At 41.8% G+C, this 20,186-nt stretch overlaps 1 protein-coding gene across 5 annotated transcripts in view; it reads right to left on the reverse strand.

Annotated features, from left to right (window-relative positions):
• The window catches only part of TLL1 (tolloid like 1), a 141,235-nt gene extending 126,548 nt beyond the window's left edge, over positions 1-14,687 (reverse strand). For 2 of the 5 annotated variants that reach the window (XR_008577095.1, XM_054825420.1), the window contains exon 1: positions 12,389-14,687. Coding sequence is in view for 1 of the 5 variants with exons in the window: in XM_054825420.1 (XP_054681395.1) it covers positions 12,389-12,545 (157 nt within the window). In the remaining 4 variants the exon portion in view is untranslated. Of the gene's footprint in view, positions 1-11,800; positions 11,870-12,388 lie in introns of those variants that run through there. The other 3 variants (XM_054825422.1, XM_054825421.1, XM_054825423.1) reach the window with 3 other exon arrangements.
• Between the last annotated feature and the right edge of the window lie 5,499 nt (positions 14,688-20,186).

The following is a 20,186-nucleotide window of genomic DNA, read 5'->3' on the forward strand; positions in this document are numbered from 1 at the left end:
TCACCATGCCATTCATCTCATTAGAAGTAACAAGCAGAAACCAAGGGTCAAATAATTTTTCTTCTTCTATAAAATTATGTAGCTATAACTGAGTGTTACTATTTATGTTAATTTTTGTTGATTTTTTCCTTAGAGCCATTCTTTACTGTGAGCTTGTTCATAATTAGGAAAGACAAACAAAAGGTTTAGATTTCTAATCAAGTCTTTCTAAATAATTCAGGAAACCCTTGACTTCCTATACAACCTTGGGCCTAGAATGACTAGATCAATGAATCAGCAAAAATACAAATATACAAACAAAAATACATTATACAATATGATGGAATGCTGTACCATACTCCAAATAAATCTAACGGACACTTTTTTAAAATCTCAAGAAATAGCCAAGAAAAATTAATTTTGCCCAAGTTGAAAAAAATATGATTTCAGTTGGGTCTACACATTGTTGACTTATATCGCCATAGAATAGCTTGCATTTCTAACATTTTAGTTTTAGCCCCCTCAAGATCTGCATATCTCCATAAGCACAGTTACTGATCAAGGAGGCGTCTCTGCATTTGGCTCTCTTCCATAATGCAAAAGGGACTTTATGTTACACATTCTCTTTAGCCAAGTTTCACTTCTGTAGATGCACTGACTGGGATCAATCAGTGCTGCAATTCACACTTAATTCAGCTTCTTCCAATGTAAAGGTATTATGAATGAAAATATCCAAAAGACTTGAATTGGGTTTCTGTATTTTCACCTGTACTTCATGTGCGAAAGGGTTTCATCCTCGAGAATGCAGATAAAGGACTGAAAAAAAAGGAAACCCCTCTCCTACACTCTCTACTCTCCACCACTCCTTCAATTCAGCAATGAAAGGCTTTACAAGCTGTAAAAAGAGAATCTTTTCATGATGGGCAACGATTTTTCTCCTTCCTTCCCCTGACAAATAATTCCAGAAAACCCTGTAACTAAAGCCAAGTAAAGGACTTTCTTCAAACTAGAATGCTCAGTCAAATCTAACCCATTTATCACCTGCAGTTCTCACTCAGGCCATGATTAGAGTTCAACACACTGAAGAAACAACATCACAAAGAAAACAAGTTTATGAAACACAGAAGTAACAAACTATGTGGTTAAACACAAGATTTGCACTGAGTTAGGCTATCTCATAAGAATACTTAGGTCTATACTGCAATCTTGATTTTTTAAAATCCATTTAAACTGTACATAGCTTTGGGAAAAAAAACCACTTTCTGCTCTGTTTTTATTTTATGATTTAACTAATTCTTCAACTTATTAAATAAATGGGGTTATTAGTACACCTGTTCATCCTAGTTTTCCAAGATCTCTGTAGCTTCTAGCAGCCTCTAGGATAGGAAATGTTTCAATTTGGGGATATTGTAAATTACTGAAGAGACTTTCAATGCTTGTCAAACTTTAGCTAATGGTACATGACTTTGCTGATACTATTACAAAGTACACTGACATCAGTTTCACATGCCCGCTGTATTTTTTAACAAATGGATTATTATCTTTTGACTTTACATTTCTTGAAATTACACAGATAAGGAACTGTATATGCAACTGCATATACATCATGTTCGTCAGCATCTTTAGCCATTCATCAGATTGAACAATTAATTAAGTATTCAGCTATGACAAGAAGAAACCTATCTCTAAAGGCTGAGAAACTATTGCAGTAATCTAAATCCAGTCTTATCCTCAGGCTTCTTATGAGGGGGAAAAAATATATATACACACACATCAGATGCTCTTGCAAGCTGCTGGATTTTTTTTCACACCCCAGTCCAGCAAGAAAGAACCTGCAATCACAAGGTCACTGAATGTAAGATTTCATGATACTCTTGTGTTAGTGATGACAACTACAGAAACTGGGGCAAAAATCCAACTGCCTTCATTAATGTGCCTACAAAGCATGTGAGCACATGAATACGAGCAAGCCATAGCCCAATTACACAGGAGTAAATTAGTCAGCTCTGCACTTTATTACTTATTCACCTATAAATATTATCTCTAAAGTAACTGGAATCATTCCCGCTGAGTTCAATAGCTTCTAGATCAAGTTTAACACACAGATTAATGCGGCATTTCCCAGTGTAGGGGGGAAAAAAAAAAAGGACAACCCACACAATCTGTACACGCAACTTTAAAGACCCTCTATAGATACTTCTACAAGCATCTGTGCTTCAATGATACTTCCTTAGGTAATCAGGTGAGCATGTATATACATGTGTTTAAAGATAAGCATTTATACAAGTGCTCCTCTGGACCCATAATAAGATTCTATATACATTAGGTAAACGCAGTTTTCTTCTTGTGTGCTTGCATACATTCATTTTTATCAAACACAGTTGGTCAATGCATTTACAGTCATACTGAGCTTTGAAATTCACTCATTTCCCAAAATAGCCAAATTGCATTTATCTTTCAGGCATGCTACAAGACATGAGTTTTTGAAATAGCATTTTGGGAGGGCTGAGGAACAAAGGAACTGCAACACTGGATCATAGCCAAGGTCCTGTCTCTGACAGCAGTCACCACCAGCTGCTTCACAGAAAGAAACAAGAATCTGCAGTAGGTAGATGAGGATAATCTTACCACACGTGAGGGTTCATCCTCGTTTCCAGCTACTAAGGACTGGCTTAAATTCTGAAGCCTGCGGTATAATATCCACTTTAAAATGTTATCATTATTAATTATCAGAGCTCCAGATACCCCTGCTATCTGTGTAAATGTCATATCATATATCTGAATACTGCCTCAGTGGAATCCTTTAGCCGACTTCAATCGAAAAAACCCACGGATCTCCTTGTCTCAGTTCTGAATTTGCCACTTCAGAATTTAACAGACTAATAGGAGGAGAAACAAAAACAATCTTTTTTTGTCTTGTATAATTTCTTAAATTGTACATGTTTATCTTGTCCCTTCTCTTTCATTTTCTCTTTTCTAACTTGAACATGTTTTTACCTTGTTTTCACTAAACAGTTTTTCCAATATTCTTATCTTTGCGGAATAAAACACTTAGCTGCATGAATCTGGTTCCTTAGCTATCTTTAGGCTTGATTATTATTTTTTTGTCTGAGAGTTTGTTGTGGGTTTGTGGTTTGGTTTTGTTTTGGTTTTTTTTTTAATACTTTCTTTTCCAGGCATGAAAGATTATTCTATATTAGTTTTCAGAACATAATGTCATTACGGCATATCAGTAACAACAGAACAAGGATTCCAGAATTTAGTCCTGAATCAATTGTCTTGAATGGCTGCATAGTTAGAGAAAGACTGAAGTTTATATGATGACGAAAGGATGGGCTGATAGACAGATCAAAGATCCTGGTACTAAAATGAAGATGATCACAAAAAGATGGGTAGCATGCCTTCATCATGATGCTGGCGGCTTTGCACTGAAGCGTCCTGTGCTTCACTTAAACGCAAAACACCTAATTCATCAGTTTGCCTATATGCATAGCCACATTGACAGGGGATGAAATAGACAATTATAAGCATGGAAACAGTTGACAAGTAGTGGAGCTTAACACGTCTGCAAATAAAACTGAAGTAAGAGCACAATTGTAAGAGTAATGTTGAGTAAGGGGAAAAAAGAGAGTACAAGTAAAAATGAAGATGTATGCAAATTTGTTATAAATATAAGGACATTTTACCAGATGGAGAAATTGGGCAGTTCATCGTCATGTTCTCACACCCGCAGAGTTGTTCTAAAACTACTCTTCATGAACACAAATATAATTGGCTGTGCAAGTAAACTGTTTAAATGAATCTTGATATTATATAAGAACCATCTGAAATGATTTTCTTTACTTATCCGAGAACATCATCTGGAAACATAAAGAAGCTCTGCCTCTTGGCCACTCTTTCTAGAATTGCTATGCCCTATTCAAAATTCTTTATACCTTATTGGGGAAGTGGAAAAACGTTGAAGGTCTTTAGTGATACAATACCCATGACAGCAAGAACGTACCTAACTAGCACCTATTAAATGTCAGATACCAATAAAATTGATTCATTTTTGTTTAATATCAATTAGAGTTATTACTAGGAATATGTTTAACTGCTGTAAGAATAATGTAACCCATCTGCACAGCTCTTTAGATACATCCCTCTCAGCTGATGCCCATGCCCCCTCACTTCTTCCAAGAGCTGATATTTAAACTCCACCATACAGTTTACAATATCCAAGGAGTACGGTGTGGCTGGAGAGGTACTGGAACCTTTCAAATGAAGCAATGTATCTCTGACATACAATTTTTGTAGGAAAAAGGATGAAATTCATCAGGACAGCAAGACAGATAATTTCTAAATTCAGATTTAAATGCACTGAAAATTTTAAAATACACATCTTTCCTTTGCATTTTTGTGTCCTGATTTTGATTATCCCCTGATCAGACAAGAGTTCCAATACTTACTATTCTTTAATGTAATATTCAAAATCTGCTATTTTGTCAATGAAATGAGAATACCAACCTGGAAACCTCATAAAGTTTGAATCCTGATAAGATGTGTCATTATACCGACAGTGACAGTCCTGGCACAGCTGAACTCACTGTGCTTGAGTAGCACCAACTTTACCCATGATTTATGGCTATTTTGAAATTAAAACTCCCACATAATTTAAGGAAATTTAAAATTATAAGTGTTTCAGGTAACAGAAATTGTTGCTAAGAATGTTCATGTGCTTTAAATTGCTAAGAGGATACCTCGGACCAGGCATATTGTTCTGCAATATAATTTATAACCATCAAAATGAATAAAAAAAATTCAAAATCAATTCCTAGTCAATTATTGATAGACTTTATCTCAATAAAGTATATATAGCAAAGAAGCTCATTAAATACACACTGCATATCCTATAAAGCATCATATTTCACACACTCAAGAAAAAAATCAGGAGTTATTTTAGAACAAAATTGATTTTTTGGCATTTTGGTCTTGACAATCTCTGTTTTTAAATATTGAAGGAAAAACCCACAAACCTACATTTTGGAGTATTATTGCTCTGTAAGAGCCATCTGATTGTGCTCAAATATTCTCAAATACTTGAATCTCTCAGATTTATAGTCACTCAAAATTTGCACTTGCAGACCATTACTCAGGCAAAAATCCCAATAAAAGTCATCCAAGAGCATCCGTATGAGTAGGAACTGCCTCCACAGGAGTCTGCAAGAGCAACCATTCACATGGGTTGCACACCGACACTCTACATATGTCCACAGCACAGCCTCCACCTTCACACTCCCCAGCTCAACCTGTTCTGGTGCGTTACTATTTATACAAGTTTCACACTTCAAGTACTTCTAGTACTCTTACTCCTATTGTTCACCAAGGACAGTCTTCGCATCAGATCTTAATATTTAAGTATGTGAGTCCAACAGAGACAGAAGGTTCATGTATGTATGTGTTCAGTATAAATATTTATAGCTGGATATTTTGGGGTTTGACGTGCAGTGTTTAACAAATCACTGGCAGCCCACTAAGCACTCCAGTGCAAGCCTCCAAGAACATGCTGGTCATGCACAGCCCACCCATCCTTCTCCTCCTCCTCCTCATTTCCAGCTGTGGGCATAGGTGCCCAGTTTCTTTGCTACAGAACTATCAAAGCAGTAGAGTACAATCTTACAGAAAGCCTGATGATGAGCTAGAAGGTATATTTGGAGGGAGTAACTGCTAATTGTGAGGAAGAATATGTCAAGGGAAAAACCTGAGAGAAGAGGACTAGGTGACTGGTCAAGAAGCACAGGAAAAAGCTGAAAAGCAAGTAGAAAACACATGCAGCAGGGAAGGGGAATCCAGAAGAAAGGAAAACTTGTCATAGGAACAATCAAAGAGGTGACAGGGAAAGAAGTAGAGGATGAGCAGCAGACACAAAGAATGAACATGCATTAAAACACATGAACAGATTAGCCATTAGGTCTGTCTTAGCCAAGAAAAATATCCTGAGAAGAGAGAACTAAAAATAACGAAAGACTTCGCTAATCACGCTTTCAGTTGAAATAGCTCTGAAGGGATGTAGTAGGGAGGTGGACAGAGGTTGTTTGTGGTCAAGAACGGGAGGAATGAACTGCATTCAATAATAACTGGAAGTAGATTACATAGCCCTAAAGAGGCTGAGAAGAGCCTGAAAAATACTATAGAAGATTGCCCATCCTACTGAAAGCTTTGAAAGCCCAAAGCTTGGTTTTGCTCTGGAATACTCTTAGAATCATCTTTCCTTCAGATATATTAAAAAAAAAAAAAAAGGAACATTGTATAACCATAACATTTTTCATTCATCCTAAGCTAGGCCATAAAAACCTATTTCAGTTTAAGGATAAACACACGTTGTCTAAACAAAGACTAGAGATTTCTCCCCTTGTTTAGTTTATTCACTGTTATAAAATTTAGAGTACCGTAATGCATCCAGGAACAAAAAAAAAGGTCTGTTTTCCTCCACAAGGTCCCCTGTGCCTGTGAAAACCAGAAGTTGACTCTTCCATTTTACAGCCCTTCTGTCAATACCACGCACCACAGACGTGATCGTTTCTCTCCAAAAAGAAGCGAATGGAATTATGTCATAAGCCTATCAACCCTGTTTTCCAGAGGGGCAATAAGAATGACATAAGGCAGACATCCAGGTGTGGTGAATGTTTCCGAGCTTGCCTGGGGGACCTGATTCCAAGCTCAATTAGATTTGTCAATTAGGCTTGTTTTGCAGTGATGTAATACTGCTCCTTGCAGGTCACTCGTTCGACGCACCGGAAATATATTCAGAAACAGATCCCTGTGGAAAGTGGTCTGGACATGAAACTGAGCCTTTGGTACGGAAGGATATTCACAAAGTTAGAACGTCAAATATACTCATTTAATACAGTTTTCCCAAAGTTTCACTATTGAATTGATCTTTTCAATTAAGCTGAGGAGAAAAAGAACTTTATGTTCACACAAATCTCTTTCAAAGTTGTTGAGATACCACATTAAAGAGCATCACAGATAAAGTAATGGTGGAAAATTCTAAAGAAAAAGAAAATACATAAAACGTAAGTTTTTCAGTAGTCTGATTTACCCTAGAAGTTTATCCACAGCAGGATGGAGGCCATTTGGGACAGACTATTCAGAAAAGCTTGTTTCTTTTTCATCTGCCTACACTATGTGTTTACTACATGAATAGTCACAGTTCTGTCAATCTGGCAAGTGATATTAGCAGTAAAACCAATATATTAGTACAAACTGCACAATATATCTTTCAGAATTTACTGCATGACTGAAATATAAAGATGAAAGATCTCAATTATCTAAATCATGCAATAGATACAAAATGTATCATCAGAGGTTTTAAGAATTTTCGTGTTACCAGACTGCACAATTAGCATGTTTACAGCTGAAAACACATGTCCCAGAATACAAGACACAAACTAAAACCAAAACAAAACAACCTAGTGGTATAGAAGGCTGCTGCTACAACATCAATAAACAAAAGTTAGATTGTAGTTACAGATGACACCATATAATAATTATACTTAACATTTACCATCAACTTTTCATTTTCAGATACTTTACAAATAAAATACATAACTAGGTTTCACACCAGAATGAGGTAGGAAATACTAATACCCCTGTTACAGACAATCTAAACTTTTTTTTTATATTTATAAAGGTACAAAGAAACCAAATGAGTTCCTTAGATTCTCACAAGAGTGAGAAATGGACACAACGAGGAGGGTCGGTCCTACTTTTCTCTTATTCTCAAGCAGACACACAAACATACAGAATTGTTCTGAGTCACACAGCAGCAAGCTAATCAACTTCCAAGTTATGAAGCTGTAAACTTAATTGTTTGTCTTTATTATTATTCTTTTGACATTTGTATCTAGCTTTACTGGGGGGAAAAAAAATGAAAAACTTGTGTTCCAAGGCAAGCAACTCATGCATAATTTGAAAGAAAACCAAAATCCCAATTAAGTGTTTTGTATGTAATTAAAAAAAAAAGTAATTCAAACTATTGTGAGAATGTAAAAGTTTCATTGAAGTTTTCTTTGGGAAAAGTTTCCCCAGTGCAAGACAGAATTTCTGGTGCAAAGACGACCAAGGCCCACAACAGGGAAAAACAACAGACCAAGGAATTCAGCTTCAAGCTTACTCCCCAAACCTTTAACATTTTTCTTTTTTTTTTTTTAGAAAGTGAAACACCTCACAGAAGAGATGCTAGAATCTGAGGACAGTCAGCTGTCCAGAGGCTGGAACAGTCCTCAGTGATGCGGACATGCAACAAAACTAAGACTTGTTGCCTAATCTCCTACAGTTCGCAGTACTTTAATTGGAAGACCACATCAGAGTATCTCTCTCTGTTTGTTTTGTTTTAGGGAAATAAAACAAAAGCCTTCAAAAAACCATTAATATCAACTAAGTGCAGACTATGAACAAATATTACAGGATGGGAAATTCTTTTCCTACCCATCTGACTCTGTATGTTTCTCAACAGATATCCTTAATACATTATAAGTCGCAGTAAGAATGGAAAAAAGAAAAACTTCAGGAATCCAAAGATAAACGTAGATGCATGCTGCAATCTGAAAAGCTTGACAGTGGCCATTTAAATCTAACTAGATATCTTAATTTTTGGAGTAATACCTGATTTATACAAATGCTGATCTATGTTCTTAGATTCTTTAAAGCCTGACATTGCGATGAGCATGGCATTCCCAGTTTCCCATCTTCTGGCAAATTATATCTTGAAGATGAACTAAGAATGCCTTACATTTGAACTTCACAATGGTAAACACTGAGGGCACATCCTGCAGAGAGACACGAGGAAATATCTGAGACATCAGAAGCACAGAAACTGTGTTACATCACATCCCGCTGTTACAGCATGCCAGGATACTTGTTATAAGGAGAAGTAGCATGACCCAAAATTCATAAATAGGTTAAAGGTCTGCAGACAAACACACAGGAAACCACACAGCTCATCAAGTTCTTCTGCACAATGTCAACAGCTTCCCTACCAACACTCGTCTCCTCAACGCCGTCTCAACATTTCTCCGGGCTCTTCTCTTCCCTGAGAGGTGCTGACGTCACTGCCGAGACTGAACTTTGGGGGTGTTGCATAAAATAACTGCTGGTTTAGATGCAACTGGAAACATCAGTTCCAGAAACAACTCCTAGCCCTACTGTGCATCTGTCAGACTCCTGTTATCTGTAGATTTTTTTCAACAAAGCTGGAAACCTTGTAAGAAAATGTACTTTTCAGCCTCTGCTGTAGCCATGCTGCGCTACACTGCTTCTGGGAATCTTAAGTCAAAGGAACAGTGTGATTCTAGGCACACTCGCTGAAATGATCCCTTCTTATGAAAATGTTAAAATATACACAGAATACCCATAAATAATCCCACTGAATACCTATAAATAATGTCTCAGAGGCTGTCTCATTGTTTCCGGTACATTTCTCCAGCTCTTCCACAGAAGGGAAAAAATAGGGGAAAAGGGACCTACCAAAAGAAGATTGATTCAACAGAGTTAGGACTGTATCTATAAAGAGTTATCTATATAGAATAACTATATCTAACTGTAGATCTGAGGCCTCACATACTGTGCTTTCTGTCACAAGATCACAGATGTTTTCTCATGTGATCTATGGAATAAAAACTAAGCAGCAAGCACTACGTACTGGAGAAAAACAGAATGCAAATAACTTTTAAAACACAGGTGAATCCATCTTGCATCAGCATATTTGAGGGAATCTTAGTTGTGGTTGCTTTCAAAGCATTTTATTTGCTCACAAATTGTGGTAGGTCAAATTATTCTAGCATGTCTGTAAAATCTGCATGGAGCTCAGTGGAGTTTTTGAAGTATGTCACTAGGTAAAACCCTAACTGACTTTGGGCATTCACCCATTTTGCTAAGTTGCAGAAATTCACTTACACCTGGGACCCAAGTGTTACCAGCTTGAAGAGTTAAAAAAAAAAAAAGCACTTTTACAGCCTCAGCTGTAGGCCCTCAAGATGCAGTAAAAGCAGGTGTTAATTATATCTAAGATACAAAGTTTGCATACACTGAACACAATCTCAGCAAGGATTATCTTGTTTTATCCTGTTATCTCACACATAGAGCAAGCACACAAATTTGAGCGTGAACAATTCACACCCCTGAATGTGAAGCCTGGCTTTGTCCTTCTTTAGGGCCTCACTGTGGAAACCATCCTAATGGCAGATATCGGTAAAATTACTCGTGGGAGTCCAAAACACACCCCAGACGGTAAGACCTGACCTAGCGAGAACACGCATTTGGGTTATGCTGCTAAAAAGAGGCTGAGCACCGGCTATCCCCATCACCTTTGATCAGGTATCAGCACTTCACAGGCTACGATTAATGGAGCCTTTAGGGAAGCTTTAGCAGGAAAAGTAACTGGGAAATGCTGGTGGAGGATCAGTTTCATGGATAGATAGAACTTTCTAATTTTTCTTAAAAACGATTGGTACATGGTACAAGCCCAGTGTGCAGCAGTGAGACACATTTTCAGTTCTGAAAAAAATAAAAAAGAATGAGCTATTTACTGAACAGAAAACCGCAAAGTGATTGCTTTTAACGGGAACTACACACAACTAACTCTTCACGTATCTACCTGTCTCTTGTCACAGTAGTATCTAAGCACCTTGTGAAGAAGCAGCAGCAGCAAGAATTTCCATAAGAGATTTCAATGGGCCAAACTTATCAAACAAAAGTTTCTTCCTCCAAACAAAACGATGGCAGAGAATTGTCAACACTGATCATATTGCACAGTCCCTTACTGTTGTCTTTGTCTCGTGCATTAACCTTAAAACACTTAGTATCATGAATCATAATTTTTAATTATTCCCACTATGAAACAAGTACTAAAAAAATCCCAGAGCAAACTGAGAGTAAATACACATTTCTCATTATATGAAATGATGCATATGAATCTTCCCAAAGAATTACAGACCAGAAGAAGAGTTCAAGTAAACTATGACCAGTTACTTATATATATTTATTTGTGAGTGCTAATTGGGAAAAAATAATGTTTTGCTTGCAGTTGCTTCTGCTCTTTTTGAACTTGAGCATTCCTCAGTTGTAAGCAAGTAAGACCTAACAATTCACACTTAGGAACAAAATATTTTTGTGATTAGAAAAACATAGTGTCTGCATATTTGGCATATATGTTCACCACATTCTCCTCAATAAATTAAACAAAACCACACAGACATAGTGAACACAACCTTTGGCTGAACTAGTTTTCAGAATATGAAATAACTAATTAATGCAAAGGAGGCTGCTGGAAAACTTGAGGACTTACTTAATAGAGCTGCTGGGAATGGACCACCACTGTTGTCCATAACACATTTGGGGGAAGAAAAAAACAAAGCATAATTGAGATACACTTGTCTACTGAAATACCAGTGAACCCGTTTCCTGAGGTCAGTTCTGGCTGCTGCTGACTTTAATAGATGAAGAACTGTACCTAGCATTAAGGAGGCTGACATCCTAAATCGGCAAGATAAACGTCCTAGAAAAGTTCTCAGTTACTCTGCAAGGTGAGAAGAGGCTACAACTCAACTCTTCCCACACGGTTTAGAAACGGGCCGGTCAAGCACAGAGCGAGCCGGGGGGCACCGCAGCGGCCCCACAGTACACGCTGTAAAGGACCAAACCGCACCACACACTAGTTGGGTGTACAGATAACGCACGCGTGGATTTGCACGGCTGAAAACCCAGCAGCTCGTTAGCCCCCCGCGCCTTGCCCTCCCCACGCACCCCCCTCTCCCGCTCGGGCTGTGCACTTATCATATACCCCAAAAGCGAGGGGTGCCTGGCCGGGAGCGACAGGTTGCAGACGGAGGAAGGCGAGAAGGAACCGGCGGGAGGCGGCATCCTCTCTGGCCGCGGGGGCGGGCTGGGCCCCGGGAGGAGCCACCACCCTCCGGCGCCGCCTGCGGGGCCCGGCCCGGCCGATCCGCGCTCCCGGCTTGTGCTGCGGGGCACGGTCCCGCCTCGAAACCTTTGAGCCCCGCTGAAATGCCCTCTGCAACTTCCACGTCCCCGGCGGCGCCGTGCCGGAGGGGCTCCGCGGCCGGCACGACGCCGCCGGGGACGCGGAGCGGAGGCGACCGGTGCAGCCGTGCCCGCCGCCGCGCCCCTCTCCCACCTAAGCTGGAGGCGCTAGGGAAGTGGGAAGTCCCAGAAAAGCGGGTCCCGGGTACCTTCCCCAGGTGAGGGAGCCAGGCGCAGGACTGCCCGGCTCCGCTTGTCGCTGCTGCCCCGGGAGGGAGCAGGTGAGCCCGGGACTCCCCCCTAACGCACACCGCCGTAAATAAAGCAGAGACAAAGTCACCATCTGGGGAGGGGGTGGGGAGCTGTATTAGACGTGGAAGTCACTTACCGGCTTTGCAAGGATCCTTATAATCTATCGCCTCAGCTTTATCCTCCTCAGTGAAATCGTAAGTGTAGTCATAATCAAGGCCAGAGCAAGAGGAAGGCTTCCCACAGACAGTCCACCCGGCCAGCCACAGTGCCATCCTCCAGCAAAGCATTTTCATCCTCCCTCGGGCAGAGAGGTGGTGGGCAGGGTGCAGATGAATTAGGCGGCCGGTTCAGCTGTCCACGCCGGCGTGGGAAAGGAGGGTAAAGGATGGAGGAACCACAGGTTTGGGAAAGGGGGCTGGTTTGGGGGTTTGGTTTGGTTTTTTTTGTTTGGGTTTTTTTTTTTTCCTTCTCCACCTGGAGGTTCTTCTGAGAGACGGTGCTCCCTAGGTAGCCCCAGTCAGACGGGTGCAACACAGAGTGAGGAGCATTAGCGCCGCTGCCCCTCCTGCCCCCAGCCCGCCACCTCGCCGGGGAGAAGTCGCTGGATGTGTGGGTGGGCGCAGGGGGTGGACTCAGGCCGGGAGATCCTGTCTGTCAGGGCGTCCCCTCGCCTCTGTTAAACCCCAGCCAAACTTCCCGCGGAGAAGGAGGCGGCGGCGGCCGCTGCCTGCGTCCCGCTCCGCGCCTGCCGCGCCGCAGACCCCGGTCCCGCTGCTGCTGGCAGAAGATGGATCCGGGCTGCACATCAGCAAACTGCCACGGGGAGAGGGGGAAAGAGAAAGAAAGAAGGAAGGAAAGAAAGAAAAGGGAGTGGGGGGGTGGGGTGCACTAGAGCAAACCGCGGAACCGTAGTGATGGGAGGCAACAGCTATGCTGGAGGGAGCAGAGAAAAGTGTCAGAGCTTTCCCCCCCTCCGCACAAACACTTACTCTAAGCTCTGTCTCTTGTCTGTCCCCCCCCCCCTCCTCCGTCCCCCTTTAACTTACGAAAACCTTACAGGCAACTAACACACAGTCGTCAGCATCCTGCTTACTTATTCATACAGTCAGGGTCAGGATCCGGGCTGCTTCTGATCTGCTCCCTTGATAGTCTTATGGAAACACGCGCATTCACTATATGCCTCTATCTCCATATAGCTTTCTCTCTAGATAAGCAGTGCATGGCATTTAAACAACAACAACAAAAGAATCGAGATCAGATAAAACAATGCACAGATCGACACCCGGCAGCCAAAAAAGCTCGAGAGAATGGGTGATGAGGAGGACGATGAGAAGAATTAACTGCAATTTAGGAGACGGGAAAATAAATCAGTGCCTGTGTATTTCTCCCTCTGCTGCGGCTGCTTTGCAGTGTTAGCCCCATGAGCTGACGGGTGGGGGTTAAGGAGCGAGGGGGAGGGGGAAAGAGAAAAGTTTAAGCGTCCATAGTTTGTTTAAAACAGAGGAAGGCAATATAAAAGGTCCATTGGTCTCCAGAAGTTCAGCCAAGCAGCTGGGAACCGGTTCCAAAATGAAAGTAAGAACAAACAAACAGAAAAAAAAATAATCAAGGCAAACAAAAAGTAAAATTGCAGCAGGCAGCAGCAACTCTGAAATCTTGCAGTCGGGCTTTCCTGTTCTCACGTGGACCTCCAGGAAAGTGGTGGAGGTTTATTTTCCAAGCGAAGTTTCCGCGGGAGCCGCCGCCCCGCTCCGCGGTATCCTGCTTCGCCCCGCCGCGCTTCAGCGCCGAGGCGCCCCGAGCCGCTGCCGGCTGCGCGGGGCCGGGTTTTGTTTTAAAGCCCGAGAAGGGATCAGCGCGCAAAGCCTCATTTCAGCCGATCAACCTGGAGGGGGAGGAGGGAGGAGGGGTGGAGATACGTGCTGCTGGAATAAAATAAGATCAAGCGGAAAAAAATATATATATATGTAGGTAGGTAGCTAAAGATTTCCCTCCCTCCCTCCCTGCCTGCCTCCTCCCCTCCCCCGAGACGGGCAGCTCCGGTCCTGCAGAAACGCCTGAAACTGTTTAAGACCAAGGTGAGACTTTTCCGTAGCAAACTCTACTCCTCCTCCTTTTACGAGTTTCCATGGAAAAGGGCGGGGGGGACGGGGACGGGGACGAGGGGTGGGTAGCGGGGAGTTTCTCCTGCTCCCGTTTCGCCGGGGTGTCACATTTAACACGGACTTCTGAAAGGGCTGCCGCGAAGAACTGGCTGCGTCTTTTCTCACGTCCGAGCCCGCACAGGCGCTCTCTCCCCGCAGCACTTCCCGGCCGCCTTCCCCCTGTCGCAGGGGTGGAAATCCGGAGATAGTCCCTTCCCCCGGCTGTGCCAGGAGCGCAGGCAGAGCCGGCGGCGCGGCGCGCCCCTCACCGCTGCCTCGGGGCGCAGCGCCTCCCGGGCAGCCGCCCTGCGCGCCCCTTCCCTCCGCGGCCGCGGGCCGTCCGCGTCTGCCCCAGGTGCCGCGGCGGAGGCGGGGGGGGGCTGGGGTGCGGTGAAAGGCAGTTACGCAAACTCCGGGTAGGCACAGCGTGCTATCGAGACTGAGCTGCTCCCGAAAACGGGGTGGGGAGGGGGGAGGCGAGACAAAAACTATCCTTCCTGCCTGCCTGAAGTCGCTCCCTCTGTCCCTGCCCTCCTGCCAAGGAAGGGTTATAGCGTTGCTATAGATAGGCACTCTCAGCAGTTCATACAGCAGCGTATACAGTTAAAACTGGAAAGGTCGGTTGAGACAAACTAATAACAGCTTAATAACAGATCATATTAAGGAGTCTAGCATTGAGTAACGTCAATGTCTTTGAAGCATCCATGTGTTGTGCTTCCTTACGTTTTTGGCATCTAGGTTGTGTCCACGTTACTCCCAAGTCAATCTTGTTACTCCAAAGTTGAAAGCCAAGGAATGAGTAGCTGCCACTGAAAGGCTGCAGCCTTCAGTAAGGAATAACTGTTCTCTGTCCCAGCAGTTCAGTTTGCTGTGCTCGCAAAAAGCATCACACACCAGATCACGGAAAAGCCTGAGAAACTTGTGGCCTGTTCCTTCCCCTCTTCCTCAATGTAATTTCTGTGACCAACCACCCCAGACACTTGGAACTGACTCCCAAGGAAGTTATCAGAGATCCTTCCCTGTCAACCCGTCAGAGCAGTGTCGGGGCTGATGACTACCTTCACTTGCACTGTGTGATGGTTTGGTGGGCTGTGTTTTGCTAAAGAAACCAGTTTGATCCAATCTGAAATCTATTTTCCATGATTTTTTTATGTCCACAAAGGAGATTGTTTATCTTAGCGTCATTAATTACATGCTTATTTCACATATTGGACCTCCCTAACCTGATTTTGTTATTCTGCTCAGTCTTGTTTCATACATGCACACCTTTTAAAAGTTACTTTTCTTTCCTGTGCCTGTGCACCTCAACCCCAAGAAGAAACAACCCCTGTCTAACAAGCACACGTTTGTCAACAGAGCTTTAGAAACACTGACTTTGCCGATTGCTTTACAGCCTCAGAACAGGAATGTACAACGTGCGATCCTTAACACGCCAGTCTCCCCAGTGAGGAGATTATTAGAGTCTCTCTCCAGTGGGAGATTAACTCTCCCAGCAAGGTGGGCACTGACGTCACCCTCAGACTCAGGCCGGCAATCTGCCCCCGACCTCGGCATCACCAGCACTAGCAGAGCAGCACCAACCACTCACAGCCTTCAGGACAGCTGGCCTTGCAGAGCCCTAAGACAGGAAACAAACTCAGAAATGCTAGATGGGAATCATGCAGAAATCTGGGCACATAAGTGCTAGAACAAATAAATGTGTGTATAGGTCAGGGTAAAAGCTGTTTTCTGCTTGTAATCCAGAGCAGCTACACATTAGAATTACTATTTAAGTGTTGCAGCTCTGCAGAAACTATTCTACATATATTGGGTATTAATATTCCCATCAGTCATATTAATAAAATGCTTCCCTCATATTAAGAGAATTTTTTTCCTAGTAACCAAATCAATTGACTTTTTTTTAAATAAACTTTTTCCCTAAGTAACCTGTTAAATATTCAATCTAGCTTCTTTCATGATGCAAAATTTTGAAACATTTTAAGTACAAAATATTTTTTCTTATTACACATTCATGTCTACCATTCCAAAAAGCTCACAACTCTGATAATCCATCTGACAACACAGTCAATCAAAAATCCATCCTACAGCCGTTTCCAAAGAAACGAACACATAGCCAGGAAGACAGAATGCTTAAGCTGGAAGGAAACCAACCAAAGGAACACAGAACCAGCAACAACAAAAACTCCAATCATTTTCCCTTTTCCTTTAAATTTCCTGGTTTGGGGGTATATTACAGGGACATTACAGATAATGGTAAATGCAGTTATGTCAAAAGTGGTGGTAGTATTTTATTTTCATTTTTTAAAAATCCAGGAATCTGGAGGCTTTTCAGCTCTTCCCACACGCACACACACACACAAAAAAAGAACTTTAAAAAAAAGGACAAGCATGTAAGAAAGACAGACACAATCGCAGAACTAAAAAAAACACATCTGAAACATCGTTGCTCACACCTCCTCCTCATTCTTTGGCTATCTGTCTCCTGCTTAGGCCTCCATCTCGTGTGGAGTTTTAGGTGGGTGGACACAATGGGCTTATTCACAAACGTCAAGCTCAGCGCATGCCTAAGGCTTTGAAGGCTGAAGACCATGGCTGGTCAGCTCCTTGGGACTGGGACTCGCGGGATTTTTCAGGAGGCTAACGCAACGAAGTTCAGCGGGAGCTGGTTACCTTCCTGCTTTCATCTCCTGATAAACCCATTCCTTGTCTCTAAGGTACCACAGCACTTCTGAAACAGCTGAAACTATGTTTAAGTAGTTCCCAATTCCCCAAATTGTTATTCCGTAGGGAAATACTGAAGCTGAAAGTGCATTGTGGCAAATAGACTGTCTACAGTAATAGACAAACAGGCATATACGCAATCATGAATATATACCGAGTAAGCTATATAAACTAAACGTTTGAAGTTAAAAATGAAGCGCTCATGATCTTAACAACAGTGAGCTCACCTGTGAAACATTATTTCTCCTTTCTCTCCCACATCTACTCATGTATTATGAAAGTTGTTCACTGTATGTTCACATAGTTTTTTCCTACAGATCTCTGTGCTTAATTAACAAGAAGCCCTTCAATGTTACGTTTTCTGTTTATTTTTGAAAGCATGCCCCATGCTTTATTCATTACACACTTATTCAGATCCTACTCTGCATACAGTTATTAATTTCCTCATGGGCTTTTTATGGAGCTTGTTGCTACAGTATTCATGTGCTTCAAAAATATTAATTAGTTTCATTTCATAATACACCCCTCAGATGAGGGGATATTGTGAGGGGATATGAATATTGCACATGGGAAACAGTTACAGATCGCCTGGCTTGATATCTTGTAGACCTGTCAGGACTTGGCACTATATAAAGCTTTATTTCTTCTAGGCCCGGTTCCTACTGGTTTCAGTTGCAGTAATTTTACTCACCGAGTATCCAGGTCTACTTCTAATAAAGTCCTGGAGTTTTCAGGCATCTGAAAATGAGAAGCAAATAATTAGCAACAAGTGTAATTTAAAAGCCTTGAACCAGCTTTATCAAGGAACTCTGTGGCAGAGGCAAGGGCTAAGACTCAAATTTCAAGCCGTTCAGCGCTCTGTAGATTTTAGACACCATTCCTCTTCCCATCATTCCTTTTTGTCAATACTTCCTTCAGTTTCTAGAATAAACATGACCAGACTCCTGCCAGCAACAGCCACATCATTGAAGACACACAGATAATTCATTCACCACTTGGAATCTTTTGTTCCTCTGCACAGTACCTGTTAGCACGAGTAGGTAGCCCCATTTTTGGACCAGCATTTGAAAAGATGTATCTCTCTTCACCACTGGATTTCAAAGTTATTACTGCAGAAGAGGGAAAGGGAATCTTAGGATCCCTTCCAGGCTCTGGGAGAGGATGTTTTTTAATAGCGCACTCGCATCTGCTTGTTTCCCATGTCCATGTTTTGCCTCATCTTGGCATATTATTTCTAACCTGTCTTCATTCTCTCTTCAGTCTTGGCTATTCATCCAGTTTTGTTTTTCTTATCTAGTTAATGCTAGTGTTTGATTCTTTTCCCAGTTCCAGCTGTCCTAGTTGCACTTTTTCTTTAATGTTATTCTGGGACTCCTCAGTCTCAGATTCACCTTCAGCTGTGCACGATTTTTTTTGTTGTTAATTCGTTTTCAGTCCCATTATCTACTTGATCCTTTTCCTATGCCTTCTCACCTGATTTAACCTCTAGTTATGCTGACATTCACCTTCCTTGTCTGTGCTTTACTCCAGGTAAGCACCACAAAGTTGGTGTTGCTCCTTGACCTTATTTCCCAGTTACAGTGATCCCAGCTCCAGCCCTTACATTGCTGTTCAGGCAATTTTGCTTCTCTGCAACCCTCCACCACCCTCTTTCCTTTCACTCTGTTACTGCTCAGGCCTAGTTTTCTTACGCAAACCATTTCATTGTCCCAAAATACGCTCACCGTTCCCACTGCTGATTTCTCCTAATCACATTCCACATGCAATTTCTCAGGAGCTTTGTGCTGACTTTACCATGCTGCAAGATCAGTTCCTTCCCCCCCCCCCATCCATTCAGGTCAGACAGACTTCCCCTCCTCATCCCACAGGTACAACTGAGGTGCATTAAGCATGTGAAATCATCACTTCTTCTCAATTAAGTCCAGATCCAAGCAAGTCAAAATGATAATGTAGAACATTATTGCAGGTGAGACACTCAGGTAAGAGAGCTGCTAAAACTGTATGTATTCAAGGCTGACTGTAGTCTAAATGTTCAAGTCCATAGTAAAGGAAAAAAAAAAAGGATACATCACTTGACCTAAGTGCTGATACTCTCCTCCTTTCTGTTCTGCTTAAGATTTAACTACATTTCCTACAGGCTGAGCATACTAAAGCCCTTCCAAAAATACTGCTATAGTTTTTAATTAGGAGCAAACTCATATATTTGCAACTTTCATTTTCAAATACCTGGATAATTTAAGCTAATATTCTAAGAGAAAGGTTGAAGAACAAGAAATTAAAACTAAAAATCAGCTTTCAGCAGATACCTAGCGTGGAAAATGTCATACCAAACCTTTACAATTAAGCAAAGGTATATAAGCAGCTTAATATCTATCAGCAGACAGTGTCAGGGAATTTTAATGTTAGATAACCAGCTAGACTCTAACATCATGTGTGTTATGCCTTCTCCATTTTTAATGCTCTAAAAACCGCAGAAGAGCATAAAACTACATTGAGAACACATACTGATGTTAAAACAAGTAATCAGGCAACAACAACAAAACCAGTGGTGCACTACTTAAATTAGAAACTGTTCTGTGTTTGCTCAGCATCCCTGATCCTCATCAAGCAATAAATCAATTTGCAGTAGCTGTGGACAGCTATTTAAACACAGAGCCAGAAGAGCTTAATTGTTAAAGCAATGTTCAAAGCTAGAAGGTATAGGAGGTCATATTAAATATTCACTTGTCTGAAACCAGCTGCATTCCAAGTATTAGGAGGCATCCTGCCCTCCTCCTCTTAATTAAAAAACAAAGTCTATGAGCTTTGAGCTTAGCAGAGCTTAGCTTACAGTTCAGAAGATAGAGACTGCCAGATGAAAAACTGACATCTAGATGTTTGCCAACTTAATTTTGTTTGGTTTACTTTATTGTCTAGCATGCAAAAACCAGCTAAAAGCTGTTTGTTTTGAAGTTTGTAGTTTATTTTTACAAGTTGGTAAAGCATTCAGGATTCAGTTCTCAACTTTGTAAGAGGCTGCTCCTTGTCAAAGTCGACAGCAAACTTGCGTTTGACTTGCATAGGAGCTGA

Source organism: Grus americana, chromosome 4 (genome assembly GCF_028858705.1).
Source record: "Grus americana isolate bGruAme1 chromosome 4, bGruAme1.mat, whole genome shotgun sequence".
In the NCBI taxonomy this organism is placed as follows: Eukaryota; Metazoa; Chordata; class Aves; order Gruiformes; family Gruidae; genus Grus; species Grus americana.